Source organism: Corvus kubaryi, unplaced genomic scaffold (genome assembly GCF_017639235.1).
Source record: "Corvus kubaryi isolate FWS band 111438036 unplaced genomic scaffold, C.kubaryi_AGA036_p1.0 134, whole genome shotgun sequence".
NCBI lineage: Eukaryota > Metazoa > Chordata > Aves > Passeriformes > Corvidae > Corvus > Corvus kubaryi.
In genome coordinates, this window is record NW_024580668.1 from 10,878,327 (window position 1) to 10,894,203 (window position 15,877).

A 15,877-nucleotide genomic window follows, 5' to 3' on the forward strand; every position below is an offset into this window, starting at 1 on the left:
TCTACTATGCTTTAATCAAAGGTAATCCTGAGCTGGAAGGGACTCAGAAGGATCACCGAATCCAACTCCTTTAACAAAACCAGAAACGATGCCATTCTTGTTAAGATGACTTATTTTTAATTTATTCTTTTTTAATTGAGGCTAATGGACAATGCCTAAAAGAGTAGTTCTTACCACAGCTGGGTGGTACGGGTGTAGCATGGCTGGACTCTCCTGTTTTGACACTTTAGCTCTGAATCTCGATGCACTCCTGCCTGTGTTCTTGGAATAAAGTGGTCCTCAGAGCAGGGCAGCCTCATCTGCTTCCTCTCCTACAGTCTCCTGCTTTGCACTGGCTGAAGGGGCCACCACTGTCTCAGGTGTCTGCTCATGAACACTTCTGGAAGACCAGAAGATGGGAAGTGTGTGCTAGGAAACGTGAAAACCCTCACTGCTGACACCCATATCCACTGCTTGGGTTTGGCAGCACAAGTGATCCCTTCCATTTCTGTGTCACTTGGTTTGGTCAGCCTGGAGAGGGGGAGATGAAGGGGAGACCTTATTGAGGTCTTCAACATCCTCACAAGGACAGTGGAAGGGCAGCTCCAGCCTCTTCAGTCTTGCCACCAGGGACAGGACTCAAGAAAATGGCATGAAACTGTTTGGGGGAGGTTTAGGGTGGATATCAGGAAAGGTTCTTCCCCCAGAGGGTGCTGGGCACTGCCCAGGCTCCCCAGGGAATGGGCACGGCCCCGAGGCTGCCAGAGCTCCAGGAGCGTTTGGATAAAGCTCCCAGGGATGCCCAGGGTGGGGTTGTTGGGGTGTCAGTGCAGGGTTTGGACTCAATCCTTGTGGGTCCCTTCCAACTCAGGATATTCCATGATTCTATGATTTCTATGGCTCTTTGTCATGGTTTAGCCCCAGCAACCACCAAGCCCCACACGGCCACTCACTCACCCCCCTCCAGCTGATCAGGGAGGGAATTGGAAGGGTAAAAGCCAGAAAGTTTGTGGGTTGGGATAAAGACAGGGAAATCAAAAGCTGTGCAAATAAGGAAAGCAAAACAAGGAGTTCCTTCCTCACTTCCCATGTCTGGGCAGGTGTTCAGCCATCCTCAGGAGAGCAGGGCCCTGTCACACTAACTGGTTACTTGGGAGGACAAACACCATCACTCCAAATGTTCCCCTTTTCTTTCTCCTTCCCTCACTTTATGCATGACGTCACAAGGTTTGGGATTTGATTTTGGTCAGTTTGGGTCACCAGTCCTGGATGTGCCTCCTCCCAGCCTCCCACACACCCCCAGTCCCTCCCCAGTGTGGCCATACGAGGGGCAGGAAAGGCCTTGGCTCTGCAATCCCTGCTCAGCAACAACAAAAATATCTGTCTTATCTATAGAAGCCACCAGAAAAATCTCAGGAACCTATCAGCAATTGTCATTCAGCACTGAGTACCAAGGAAACAATACAGTAATACCTGTTAGAGAGAAAAAGTTGCAAAAATATGCTTTGCTCTAACCCATGCTGCTAAGACTGTAATTTTCAAAACTACTTAGCTCACATCCACAGGCTTTCTGAGAGGACTGACACAAAATCTGCAGCTAGGCTGAAGTGCCTGCTGAATTCTCTTTGCTGCTCTTCATCTCCTGAATGACAACCATGATGCAAAGCCCATCACTGTGACAAGATGCTGGTCTTATTTTTTGTCATGCAATCACCTCATCATTTCCAGCAGTGCTGCTCACAATGCCCTGTCTCCTCTTAAGTGCAAAGAAAAGGCACAAGTACAAGAGTCTCTTAGTAAAACATTAATCTCAGATCACAGATTTATTTTATGGATTTGCAACACAGCCCATATTACAAACATTGTCTGGGAACATTTACAAGAATAAATAAGATGGACTCGCAGTTGTAAAAAAAAGATTACACTTCACTGTAATGTACAGTCAAAAAATATATCTGATATTCATTGACTTGACATTATTTACCTTCCTTCTTTTAAGCTAGAAAGAAAAGACACTGAATGCACAGTGTTGAGAGTTTTGTATTTATATTTTTTTCCTTTTTTTTTCATACGTGCTTTATCTATCAAACATCCAAACTGTACAAGTGGGTTTCACCAGTAATCCATAAAGGCCGGGGGGAGGAGATGGGGCGACATCGCAACAGCAGAGACTCGCTCTCATGCAGCACTCCTCCCTGCCCAAAAACACATCCAGGGAGCTGGAATGGGAGACTGCTCATCCAGAGGCAGCCACAGCATCGCTGTGTGAAGTGGTGACAAGTCTGGCAAGAAGTGATGCTGGCACATTTTAATTCCAACAGGGTCGGCGCGGGAAGGGAGGAGATTAAATCAGTGTTGGAGTGAATTTTGTCGCTGTGGTTAGTTGGGATGGGTTAAAGGAGGTGTTAAGGATGCAGCTCAAACTTTTGGCATAGAAGTACAGTGTTTAAATGCTGGCAATGCAAGAAAGGGCTAGAGGGGCAATGAGGGGGTGATTCCAGTTCTGCTCCAGGTACATGGAAGCCCAGCACATGAAGTTTGGTTTGACTGCCAGCAATGTGAAAAACTGAGCAGTGTTTGTCCTGGGGAGACTTAAGAGTACCTAAATTCATGAAAGCTTGTAAAGTGCTGGCCCCACTTCCTCTTCCATCCCCCAAAACACACTCCTTCCCATTATTTCACACCACGAAGATTTCCTGGAGGTCCTCACTGAAAGATGATGTGCTCACACATCTCCACAGTGCAGGACACTTCAGGTGTCTCACAGGGTGTCCCAAAGAGCAGCATTTCAGGGTAACAGATCTCCACTGAAACAGTCCTCCTGTGACAACTGCCTCCACTAAAGGAACCACTACACTCTTGGGTACCCACACATGAAATACCAGGACTGGTCCCTAAGGGACATCAACAACGTGTCTTCATCCTGTACCTCCAGAGTGGCACGGACTGCTCTTGTTTATCCTGCTCAGAAACAGCTCATTGAACTGAATTCCAAGAAAAAACATTTTAGTTTGTTCTTTTTCCTTTTCATTCTGTTTTGGTTTTTTTCTACCCTGCCAGGAAACACTATGGGAACACCAGCACCTGGCATTCAGTCTGCTGCATTAGCTTGTCTTTTAAGGCTCAGGTTGAAAACAGAATAGTGGTGGAAAATCTGCTGCATGAACTGGGATGAGGATGGAAAGACTAATTTAGATCTCTCATGCTTTTACAAACTGGAAAAGCTGCCAGGTTTTCACATTCTGCTAGTCCAACATTAAATTGTAAGATATTCTGAGCATAGTTTATTTTTTTTCACAAGGGAAACTTTTAAAATATTTTAACACAGCAAATATTATAGAGGTCACTGGAGGTCAGCAAGTTTTTGTCTCCTTTTTTTTTTCTTTCAATCACACTCTGTACCACCAGGATTTTGTCTTGGTATGTTAAAATGTATGATTCTGCTTGACAGTTTGAGCAAATTGTACATTCTTCAAGTATGCATATGAGGGAGATGATTGATACCTTTTCCAAGTCAATGAACAGATAATACATGATGGATTTTCCTAGTGGTCCTTGCCAAAACGGCAGAAATTGGGCTTTGCTCGCTACGCTGTTGGCTCACCCTCGAGGAAAAAGAGCTGTAGGTATTTTTGGGAACAGGGAAAGAAAGAGCACTTGCATTGAAATTGTATATTATGTATGTATGGCTATAGAAGACTGCAATCTAAACAAACAGGAGCACAGGAGGGTTAACAGAATCCTCATGACTCACATCTGTCTCTCTGACTAAGCTGGCTCCTCCTGCTCCTCTGCCTGGGCAGGGCAGCTGCAGTGCTTTGTTCTGCCCTCACACAGCAGGAATATGGAATTTTTGACCCAGTGGCAGTGGTTATGCTAAATAAATGCTGCCACCCTTGCCACATGGCCCCCTTTATTTCCCTAAAAAAAATGGGGTTGTCTGTCTTTTGTACATTTAAGACAAATTAAAGATTCTCAAATGAAAATGCAGCAGTTTCACACCAAGGTCTTGAGATGCCCCTTGCACTGGCTGGGGAGATCACAAAAATTAACTGTGCTGCCAAAGTCATGGAGTGGATTGTTCACATTTATTACAGGACAGTGAAGTTTCCCAAGGGGAACTTTTCCACTGCATTGCACATCCATGCCAGGACTGTGCACTGCCCTGTGACGTCACTAAAAATTCTGCAAGTGGGACAGATAGAAGCACCTCATATTTGAAGATTCCTCTCTCAAGCAAATCTTCTTTTATCTTTGTCCCTAAGGATTTATTCCCTCTGTCACACTCCGAGTGCTCCATCTCCACAGCACGGAATGTGACATTACCTGTTTTTTATGATCTTGGCAGGAACTCAGAAGAGTAAGAGAAAGATGAGAGCAGCTGTGCAAGAATGAGAGAGAGCAAGGTGCAAATTTCCTACCTGTTTCAGGATCCATTTCATCTGCCTTCTCCTCCAATGTTTGGTTTCTCCCAAAGGAGATTTCTTCTCCTTTCCTTCTCTTCCAGATGGAAACTGCTTTAACTGCCTCCTGAACCACCTGCTGCAGGAGCCTCTCTCCTTCCTCTGACTCTCCAGCACACCAAGAGCAGTGACCAGCAATCCCTGGCTTGAGATTCCCAAAGGAAATCCACCGAACTACTGCTCAAGGGCCTCTGGAAACTAAATGGAAACACCAGTCTAGCATCCACAGGCTTAAGTCTACTGCTGTGGGGTCTCTGTGGCCACTGGACTCTTTTTTCCCCAGGGAGTTTACAGCTCTGGAATAAAAGGTTAGAAATTACTGATAACCAGTGGAATTCATTGCTGCAGTTACATCCCTTAATAATTTAAGATGTTGGTTACCCTCTATATGAGACAGTGACCCCGAACCACCTATTTCTAGTTCCTTGTATTTCAGACCAAACTTCACACCAACTCTGTGCTATCACAAACATTGCCCCCTCACCCCTGAAGGATGTCTCCATGGGAAGAAGTTCATCTTCACTATGTCCATCCAAATATTGCCAATATTTTTTTTCCAGCCTAAAATTCAACCACTGAGGAATTCACCTTTTTTTACTGCACATTATCACTTTCCATCCATTGCAGGGGATGCTTAGGCTGAAAAGCTCACACTGACTATTAATCCTTCCAGGAGAAAAGCTCCTTTATCTCATCCCATAATTTCTTTCTTTCACTGTGAAAACAAACCCATCGCCCATAATCTTGCTTCAAACACATTACTTACTTCACTAGGGGCTATTCTCTAGGGTTTAAACAACCTCAAGGTAATAAAGTGATTTAAAGTCAGCTTTTCCACACAATTCCCCTCATCATTAATTCACACTTGGCATATATGCACAGTGCAGGGAGGAACAGCATGAAGATCCCTGAGCCAACGCAGACTGGAGCTGGGTCAGTCCCCCAAAAGCACCGTAACTGCAGGAATTTGTAACAGTTTGGCAACACAATCTGCAGTGTCTGCTGAGCATCTTTCCACATGGGTTGTAGGCTGGACATTAGGAGGTTCAGACACACGGCTGAGTGGCCACATAATAAGCTGTGACTAACAGTTGGGCTGTGGTAACCAACATTTGCATTGAGCTCCTATAAAATGTAAAATTTAGCTTCAGTATCTTTCCCTACAGTTTGTGCCAACATCACTTGGCATTTGCAGAGGGCTGAGCACACAGTGAGTTGCTGTGGGCCAGCTGATGCAGGTACCTGATCCTTTAGTAGCACTTTTCATACCATAAAACACATTCAAACCTACCTCCAGACCCTCAACAGCTGCACTGCCAGTGCTGTTCTGCTCTGCTCATCCCACACCTCCTTCCCTTCACACACACACCCCTCCTGTGGGCTTGACTCTGGCATTTCAACCCACTTTCTTTTAAGTTAAGCCTAAATTACCTCCTACACTTCACACCTCAGTGACGCTGGCATCTCTTTACCTCTCTGTTCCCTTATCCCAGCTGTCACCCTCAGTGCTGGCTTCACTCCCTGAAGCCATGAGGGAGACCTGTCACTGTGCTACTTTCCATGTGAAATTAACAGACTGCTAAATACTAATTAATATTTCCATAGTATCCACAGGGAGTGGTTCCCTCTGGCTTTCTGGAGTGAGCAGACTCAAAACCACTTTGCTGATTTGTAGCTTCTTCATACCGGGGCACTTGTTGAAAAACCCCATCCTGAGATTAGAATTCCCTCTTCCCTCTTCTTTGCTAATAGCTCCCAGCTCCTGACCTACACTATTCCATCCAGCCACCTGTAATCATAACACCAATACCATACCTTTCCTCTCATTTTTATCTCAGTTTTACTTTGCCTTCTATTTATGGTTTTTTTCCTGCTGAATTGTGTTCTTTAGTTGCAAAAAGAGAAAAACCCAATTCAGACCAGTAGCCTGAGATGCCAGACACCCACCTACAGCCCCAACTGGAACTAAAGACGATTTCATGACTTTTTGGCAGGCAACAGAAAGGACCAACCAGGAACAGTGCAGAGGCTCCTGTGAGAAGGTGGTTCATGATCAGTTAAGGCCTTCATGATATAAAAGCCAAGAATCCAAAGCTCCTTAGAAAAATCCCAGGTGGTTCAGCATCCTGTGAGCTCCCTCCTTTGCTTATCAAGAGGGGCATTAATGAAACTCCAAGCATCCTTCCCTAAGCTGGTGCAGGTCCTGGTGGACGACCACTGGTTGGGCACTGCTGTGTCTGAGTCGAGAGCTGCTTTTGCCAGATTTCATTTCCATCCCTCCTGGTCAAGGCGAGGGATTGCAGAAAGAATGACCATGGAACAGAGGTGCCTTTTGAACTCACAGGCAGAATTAGCAAAGCATTTTGAACGTCTGGCATGCTCTGTGCCTGGCATGGGCAGGACAGAGCTCACAGCAGCCTCCGAGTATTTACCTGAGGGTGGAAAACTACAGGGTGATAAGAAAATTGGAGTTTCCTTAAACTCTGAACTTCAGTCTATCTTTCAGCAAGTCTGAATTTGAAGAAACATACATGCCAGAATCTAATTTACACACAGAGCAACCTCATATCCCTCACCCTCAAGATAAATAAATGGCTAAATTGAAATACTAATTATGGTAAAGTCTTGTTCATTCAATTTTTTTTTTTTCTCCAAGATTACCCCGCAGACCTTAGTGATTAACTACTTCAACATACTTTTTCAGAAAAGCAATTTCTTAGCTGCTAAGACATCAGAATGAGGTCCAGAGCCATGGCAAAACACATCTGGTGTTTGTTTCAGAGAAGGAGACTTGCACAGGCAATTTGCAGAATAAAACAAAAGCCGTTTTGCTTAAGAAGCGAAGTTGCTGTGCTGGGCTAACACTTCTCTTTACAGGTGTCAGATTAGGTTCCTGTGTATGTACATCACCTTTCCTACAGCTCCGATGGGTTACAATTTTGAAGCTAGTAGGGCCTGGAAATAGTGAGGAAATCTTGCCCAAACCCAATTTTAAGAACCTTCAGACTTTAAACTCTTGAGCAGGAGCTTTCTTTGTTGTCTGTTTGCACAGTGCCTAGTTCAGCAGGGTCCTGGCATGACTAGGGGTCCTAAGTTCTACAGCAATACAAATAATAAATAAAAAAGAGTCATAGATAGTATATGAGCAGTAATACCTACTTCATACCCTGTTTGTCAGACACACTGCACCCCAGCAAATACTTGGAAAATGCGGTAACGAAGTTACCGAGGTTGCAAGACAAATGCAATTGGTTTGATGCAAATATTTAACCTTCAGGTTCTAGTGGCTGGGAAAGTCCTCAGTGGCTTCACCAGCAGCAAAAGGACACAGACCAGAGGGATGGAACTGGGTCATGCACAGCCCTGGAAGTCGAGCAGAAACTGGGAGGAAACATTTGTGTGGAGGCAGTGAATCCATGAACAGCTTCTCATCTCCACCATCTATTTTCATGCTTAAAGGGACTACACATGGGAAGAGAACCCCAGCTTTTTCTTTTCTTTTTTTTCTTTTTTGTTTTTGTGTCTGTGTTGGCCTTTTCATTTGGAAAAACAAATAAAAGGAAACAGATAAGGTAGACAAATCGTAATGAAACATTTCATGTATCCCCTATGGCTATCTCATTTTTCCCAAATGACTGCTGCATGAAATTAAAAAATTAAAAGGCTGGGATTTGAGAACAAAATTATAAATTAAAAAGGAGACATTTAAAAGAGAATTTCCTAAGGGTTTCATTCCTTCCCCACTCTGCAGCAAGCAGAGCAAAAATACAATCCAAAAGAGGAGAGAAGTCAGAGGGATTAGAAAGTCCAGTCTTTCAGCCTGTCTCCCATTTTGCTAATTTTTACAGTAGGTTATTTAAGAAGCAGTAGATGTTCTGATAGAAAGCAGGCAGCAGCACACACAGGCATCGCCTCCGCTTCCAGGGAGGTCTCTGCAGCCTCAGTCTCTTGCTCCAGGAAGGAGTTGTTTTCCTTCCCACACTTGTTACTGCCTTCCAGTGCGGGACAGGGGAGAAGCATCCGCCAGAGTTTGGGGTCTGGCACGTCGTGGGGTCCCCTCCCTTGGCTGGGCTAAAAGGAACTCAAGTATTCCAGTGCAACCTCGTATACAAATTTATACTGTTCCTGAAAGAGAGAACACAAAGGAATGGCATCAGGATATGGGTAAATTCCTCAGAGCCCTGTTCTACAAGCAAAAACACCTCCTCCCTCTCTCTTATACCCTTTGGCAGGAGCAGGCAAACACTGATTGTGTTCCTGTGTGATCCTGAGCAAGCATTGCTGGGAGATGGTGCCGTCAATGGAAGAGAAAAGCACTCAAAGAGACAGCCTCAGTCTGGACTATTCATTATTTGCCTCCAGCCCTCAGTGCACGTGTTGCTTCTGAGGCACGGACTCAGTGTGATCGATGGAGATGACTGAATTCAGGACACTTTAATCTCCTGAGCTGCAGGGAGCCAGGCCTGGGGGCTGGACTGTTCTACCTTCCTGGTTTCAAGGCACGTCACAGAACCCAGCACTGGGCTGGACAGGAGGACAAATCCCACTCTTCCCACAGCCATGGTGACAGCTCTGTGGGGTTTGACCTGAGGCAGCTGGGCATGGGACAGTGTGCCCATCACTCTGCCAGGGCATCCCCTCTGCTCAAAAAGAGAAGCAGGAGGATTCACTGAACATGCTAAAACAGGACCAGTTTTAACTCTGATGCCTTCATGTTCTGATTCATTTTGATTCATCCTGAACTAAGCCATGACATTTTCTTACCTATCCTGAAGTGCCTTGCACACAGTGGGTGGGAGAATGAGCAGAAAAAAGCCTCACCAGTGACTCCACCATGTTGGATTTGTTATTCCGTAGCGTTTTCACTATGTGGAACACGTCGATGATATTTTGCTGCTGGATCATTTCACACACGCTGCAGATGGCACAGAAGGTGCCGCTGCGTCCCCCGCCGTTCCTGGGAGCAGGAGAAAAGAGGTGAGGGTGGAGCTGGTGAGGCTGAGGGAAGGAGAGCCCACAGCTCACACCCCATGGACACTGGGGAAGGTCTTTAATGTAATGACTGGTCATGGATATTCAAGGATTTGTGTGCCTAAAGGGGCTCTGAGAGGCCTGGGGAGTGACTTGGAACAAGGGCATGGAGTGACAGGACAAGGGGCAGTGGCTTCCCACTGCCAGAGGGCAGGGTTAGTTGAATATTGGGAAGGAATTCCTCCCTTTGAAGCTGGGGAGGCCCTGGCACAGGGTGCCCAGAGAACCTGTGGCTGCCCCTGGACCCCTAGAAGTGTCCAAGGCCAGGGTAGACAGGGCTTGGAGCAACCTGGGACAGTGGCTGGTGTCCACTAGGACTGAGTGGTGCTTGGGCTCCCTTCCAACCCAAACCATTCTGTGAGTTTGTGAAAGTGGAGACCTGTAGACCAGGAGGCAGGGATGGAAGGGCTAAGGGAGTCCTGGAGTGGTGGACAGGGAATCTCAAGGACTGCAGTGCTGCAAATCCCTGCTCTGGGCTCACAGCAGTTCTGTGCTCAGAGCTGGGCACGTGGCAGAGCTGCTTCAGCTCTCTCTGGGCTCCAGTCACAGGACCCACAATGTAGCAGAGCTTTTGGAGCTATTTCTCACTGCAATCAGTAAAATCCCTGGGCCAGGATACTATAATGCAGTACAATATTCAACTTGCAGTGTATGATAAATGTACTTTAACTGCATTTTCTCCAGCTGAAGCCTGGCAAGCCACCAGATTTCCAGATCCACAACCAGCTGTCTTCACACAGCACCGCGTGAGGCTGCAGACATTTTCCAGCCCTACTTACAGGCAGTGGACCACAGTGCGCCCGTCTCTGCCGTCGTACTGCTCCTGCCACTTCTCCAGCCTCCTGACCACCTTCAGCAGGGAGCGTTTGGAGGGAGGGGTGTCCCTGTAAGCCGGCCAGCCGATGTACTGCAGGTGCTGCACGATGCGATACCCGTCCTGCGGCTGGAACACAGAGCCTGCTCAGGGTGCTGGACGGGGCAGGGGCACAGGGACGGGGCAGAGCTGGGGCACTGGTGACACAGCATCCTCCCCTCTGCCTCTGCACTGTTAGCATTGTCCACTCTGGGTACCTGACACAGTGCAGAAACAAGGGCTGATCCCTAGCCTGGATAACGATTATTACAGAGCCAGGCAGACACCAAGAACATGGGACCCCTGTTTGGTTTCCAGAATAAAGTTTCATCAAAATGCACAAACAGATCAAATATCTCTTTCCTGGTTGCCTGTTCTGTGTCCTAAGAAGTAAAGGTGACCCTCAAAAATTCTCTGGGGACTGTGGAGGGAAAGGACCCTCATAAATTTGCTGGCAGTGGCCGTGGTGTTGGACACGGATGAGTGCAGAGAGCTATGAGTGCACAGCACCCACCCTGCCAGCCCTGCATCCACAGGCCAGCTCCATCTGAGAGTCACAGAGCCTTGGTCTGACCAGCTTTATGATCCCCAGGCTCTCACTGGGACACAGGAATGTGCCTAATATCCAACCAATTTATCAATTTCTGTGACTGGACCACAAGGTTCCCTCTGCAGTGCCACAACGGAACTGCTGCCCAGGCTCTGACCATGCGGAGACTGATGTGTTAAACTGCAAGGAGATACAATTTGTGGAGCCTGCTTCCATTTCTGATTAGAAAAAATGAAAGAGGAACAACAAAGAAAACCTAATCAATCTGGGAAACAACTAATGAGAGAAAAATCCTCTGCTGAAGCCCTTTCCTGCAGCCCTGAAGTCGGATTGCCAAGGCTCAGTGTGCAGATAAACTTTGTTTCTATCATTTCAGCTGTCCTGGGGCTGAGGGACACAGACAAAGAGTTGCTTACAGAAATGGCAGTTGCTTATTTATAGGGAAAGCAGTGGCAATTGGGAATCCCAGTCTAGCCAGTAAACATTGCATCTGTCTTCAGAGATGCTGCCTGGTAGCTGACAGATGGAGAGCTGCTGACACCATCCCAGTTTATTTCCTGCAATACTGATGGCTTTGTATTGGCTACAAAGTGATGAATTGTTCTCAGATGCACACAGAAAAATGCTCACCATTTAAATACAGATTTTCAGCTCATATCATCCACTTGCTGCCTTTAGCCAAGAGTCCTTTAGCAATGCAGGCTGATTAAATGTTAATTAAAGGAAGTAGCTGCAGTGGAATTTCGTTCCTAGGTGAGGGATTCTGCATCTCTAAACCACAAGTTTTGGCTCTGCCTCTTCCTCAAGTCAAAATGTGTTTTTGAGAAAAACCAGGAAATGTGGTATCTCTCCTCTCTTACCCTGGCCATGTTGCAAATCCGGAATATCCGGTTGATGATATCTTCATCAATGTCTGCGGAAACAAACTCCACTTGGATTGGGCCGTAACAACAGGACGTCTTCTCAGGCCAGTACTGCATGCAGAGCTAGGAAATAAACAAAACCAAACAGAAATCTTAATTACGAACATACTCAATCATTCCATTTGGATTTATAACCAGCTCAAAATCCATCACCAATCTTGTATAATGTGGCTTTGTTCAGAGAAGATCTCGTTCTAGCTCAGTAAAACATTTTATATCCTGAGTATGAAGAAAAAAAGAAATATATTTTAGGGCCTGGACTTTTCTTGCTCTTTATTTTTGCATGAACACAATTTGGAACGGATTGAATTCTGGGTCTAGAGGTGCAGAGAACGTGGCTGACAAATGAAGCTTCTGTAAAGGTAGAGATTGAAAAGGAACATTAGAAGATTAATGTCTGTAGATAAATTTAATAGGAACCATAAAGATTTGGTAAAAATGAGGAAACAGTCCAGGCACCAAGAAAATTAATCTTAATTCAAACAAACTGGAATTTCTTTTTTTCTGCAAGATGAACTTTTTATCTTTCTGGCTCTACCAAGTGAGCAGGGGAAGGAGATTGAGTTTCTGGTTTCAGGGTGAACCACAACTGCATCTCTGAAGTTTGTGAAGCAGGCTGGAAGTCTTTTTCTTGTGCTGATATCATTGAGTTGAAAGGACAAAAAACATCCTATGCACACAAATTACAATCTAAGGATTTTAAATCCATCTGGAAATAGATCATGGCGCAAAAATATTTTGCATGAGATCTCATTAGCAGTTTCTGCTAAGATTGTATTTCTTTGTGGGTTTTTTTCCTTCCTATTTTCAAGTGTAATTTTGTACAAGTTTTGAAACCCCCAGATGCTCATTTGAACTTGATCTCAAGCTTTTCAAGTTCAATCACTGCCAGCAACAATGTCGAGTGTGCATGCAACTGCATTAATTCTGCACTCCTGTTCTTCCTTTGATCACATAGGATTGAAATTGGGTGGGATATTCACACAATCTTATGCATCTTTGCCCCTGTTGGTTTTTCAAGATTAAGCAAGCCAGCCACGACCACACAAGCAAGTCCTTTGAAGGGATTCTTTACTCTTCATTCAGACTTTCAAGCTGCCTAGTGATCTCCTCTCAAAGCATCTGTCCCACAGGCAGGGAGATGTGAGCCGAGCAGGAGCTTTAGCAAACAACCTCAAGGTGCACTGGAAAGCAGAAAGAGATTAAACCTTCCCTTAGCATGGGAACTTTGCTTCTCCCAGAGCAGGTGTGTGGATGGCCACCTCTCCAAACACACAGGTGTACACACTGCTGAAAACTGGCTGCTGTGTGCTCTGACCTCCACGTGGGTTTATCTGCACCTTTTCCCTGTGCTCAGGGCACAGCCTGGGATCAGGCACTGCTCAACAGGCAGGTGATGACAACATTGTCATGCAGGGACAGGGCGGGCACGGTGCCAAGTCCCCCTCCAGAAAATGCATCTCCACAATGGATCTGACGATCTGCTGGAGGGCAGGAAGGACCTGCAGAGGGATCTGGATTGATGGGCTGAGGCCACTGGCTTGAGGCTCAATCACACAGTGGTTGTGTGAAGGGCAACAGAGCTGGGGGAGGGGCTGGAGCCCCAGGAGCAGCTGAGGGAGCTGGAAAGGGGCTCAGGCTGGAGCAAAGGAGGCTCAGGGGGGACCTTGTGGCTCTGCACAAGTCCCTGACAGGAGGGGGCAGCCGGGGGGGTCGGGCTCTGCTCCCAGGGAACAGGGACAGGAGGAGAGGGAACAGCCTCAAGTTGTGCCAGGGGAGGCTTAGACTGGATACTGGGAAAATTTCTCCACTGAAAGGGTGGTCAGGCATTGGAACAGGCTGCCCAGGGCAGTGGTGGAGCCACCATCCCTGGAAGGATTTAAAAGACATGTAGATGTGGCGCTTGGAGACATGGGTTAGTGGTGAATTTGGCAGTGCTGAGATAACTCCATCGAGGTTGGACTCAATCATCTTAGAGGTCTTTTCCACACCAAATGATTCTATGATATCAAGCTGCCACACCTGGTCCTGGTAGCTCATACAATACAAACTTTAAAATCCTCCTTAACTTCCAGTGCCACCTGGGTGCTCTGGCATTGGCTGCACTCTCGAGGGAGGTGACACTGTGCTACAGAAACTGTCAAAGTGACTTCATGCACTGCCAAATCCCCTTTCCTGTGCCTACAGACCACATCATAACAACAAAACTTTGCTAGGAAAAGAAATAAGCTTTGTGTAGAAAGACAGTCAGAAGAATAACACTGGCTGAGACTGAAAGGTTTGTGTTTTCCAAGAACCAAGTGTGAGAAAGTGTGTCATTTCCAGAAAAAGCTGGGTTTGGCTTTGAAGTGTCAGGAAAAAAAGATGAAATTTGTCTCTGGATTGAATGCCAAGATGCAGAATCAAGGAGGGTGGATGGAAGAGGGAAACAGAAGATCCAGAGGATCTCTGGTTGCTCACAGAGAAGTGGGGCTCTGCAGGGCACCAGGAGAGCCCAGTGGTGAGCAGAGCTCTTCCTGCAGCTGGAATGGAATCCCACAGAGTTCCCCCTGATGGGACATCCCCTTAAGGACTAGGGCAGTTGGTTTCTCCATCACCGTCCAAAAAAGAGACCAGTAATTTCACTGCCTCCATGTGTGGTAAGACTGGGAAGAGACAAATGAAAAATGAATCCATGAAGTACCAACTGCTTGAGGGTTCCTCTCTTCTCATAGAACAAGTGCTGGAATGGGTGAATTAGCCATGCCAAATGTACTCTCCACACAAATTGCATGATTGTGCCTTTTTGAAAGCTGTTATCCTCTGCCACTCATCAGCAAGTTGGCTGGAGACACCAGGGCAGAAGGAATGGCAAAAGCTCCTCCCTGGCAAGCTCAAATCCTGAAAATCATGGTGTGGCCAGTAGCCAAAACCCAACTTAGATGTGGAATTAAAAAGAAAGAAAAAAAAAAGGATACAAAGCACTATGTTCTTGTCAAACTGTGCAAAGCACATTTCTCAGTATTACAGAATTGTGCTGGAAATCTCAGGGGAAAGATCCTTCAAATTATTTCAGCTCTCTTGGTTTTATTCTTCTGGAAATGCTCTGTGAAAAAAGCAAGTGTGAAGCACACTGGGGCTGTGGTAGGGAGCACTTTCCTGAACCAAATGCAGACAAAAATGTGAAAGGGAAGAAAGTGGGTTTGGGAGGGAAATTCTGGGCTGGAAACACAAAGTAATTCTGTAATATATAAAGTATTTATATAAAACTTTTTAATACTTTCAAATATATCAACTTTATATAATTTTATATCAAAGTATTTATATAATAAGCAGGGAGACCTTATAGCAACTTTCCAGTACATTAAAGCGGGTTACAGGAAGGCTGGAGGGGGACTTTTCAGAAGGATGTGGAGGGATAGGAAAGAGAGGAATAGCATTAAGCTGAAGGAGGCCAGAGTTAGATGGGATATCAGGAAAAAATTCTTGCCTGTGAGGGTGGGCAGGCCCCGGCACAGGTTGCCCAGAGCAGCTGTGGCTGCCCCTGGATCCCTGGCAGTGCCCAAGGCCAGGTTGGACGGGGCTTGGAGCAGCCTGGGCTGGTGGAAGGTGTCCCTGCCCATGGCAGGGGTGGGATGAGATGAACTTTAAGGTCTCTTCCCATCCAAACCCTTCTGTGATCCCTTTTAATTGCAACAAGAATTAGCTTACAAAGAGCCAAGCATGTGGATTTATTCTCCATTTAAACCCCAAACATCGCCTATTACTTTCCAGCTTCCCCTCATTTATTTATTGGGGTGGGAGGGCCAAAGAAAATGGGAGCAGGAACTCTCTGAAACCCCCTGGATTTGAGAAGGAAGTGACATGCCAGGAATGAAGAGCCACTCACCTGTGCTGCATCCATCTCGTTGAGCATCACCACGGAGGAGCAGTTGTAGTCAAACACCAGCCTCCAGAAGTCTGCGATGGTGTTGGGCAAAGGGTGCTGGGTGACAATGAAGGCAGCAGGTTGCTTGTGGCTCTAACAAAAGAATAAGATGAGTTAAAAAGAAAAAAAAAATTCAATCAACTTTTATTCAAAGGAATATTATACCCGGGA

General features: G+C 46.1%; 1 protein-coding gene across 9 annotated transcripts in view; it reads right to left on the reverse strand.

The window, feature by feature from the left end:
• Positions 1 to 1,770: 1,770 nt before the first annotated feature.
• PTPRT (protein tyrosine phosphatase receptor type T) overlaps positions 1,771 to 15,877 on the reverse strand; it is a 434,461-nt gene continuing 420,354 nt past the window's right edge. For all 9 annotated transcript variants that reach the window (XM_042050484.1, XM_042050521.1, XM_042050503.1 and 6 more), the window contains 5 exons: positions 15,668 to 15,799; positions 11,737 to 11,862; positions 10,253 to 10,416; positions 9,264 to 9,399; positions 1,771 to 8,567 (listed from right to left, as the gene is read on the reverse strand). In XM_042050484.1, coding sequence (XP_041906418.1) covers positions 8,514 to 8,567; positions 9,264 to 9,399; positions 10,253 to 10,416; positions 11,737 to 11,862; positions 15,668 to 15,799 — 612 coding nt within the window. In that variant the 3' untranslated portion in view covers positions 1,771 to 8,513. The remainder of the gene's footprint in view (positions 8,568 to 9,263; positions 9,400 to 10,252; positions 10,417 to 11,736; positions 11,863 to 15,667; positions 15,800 to 15,877) is intronic.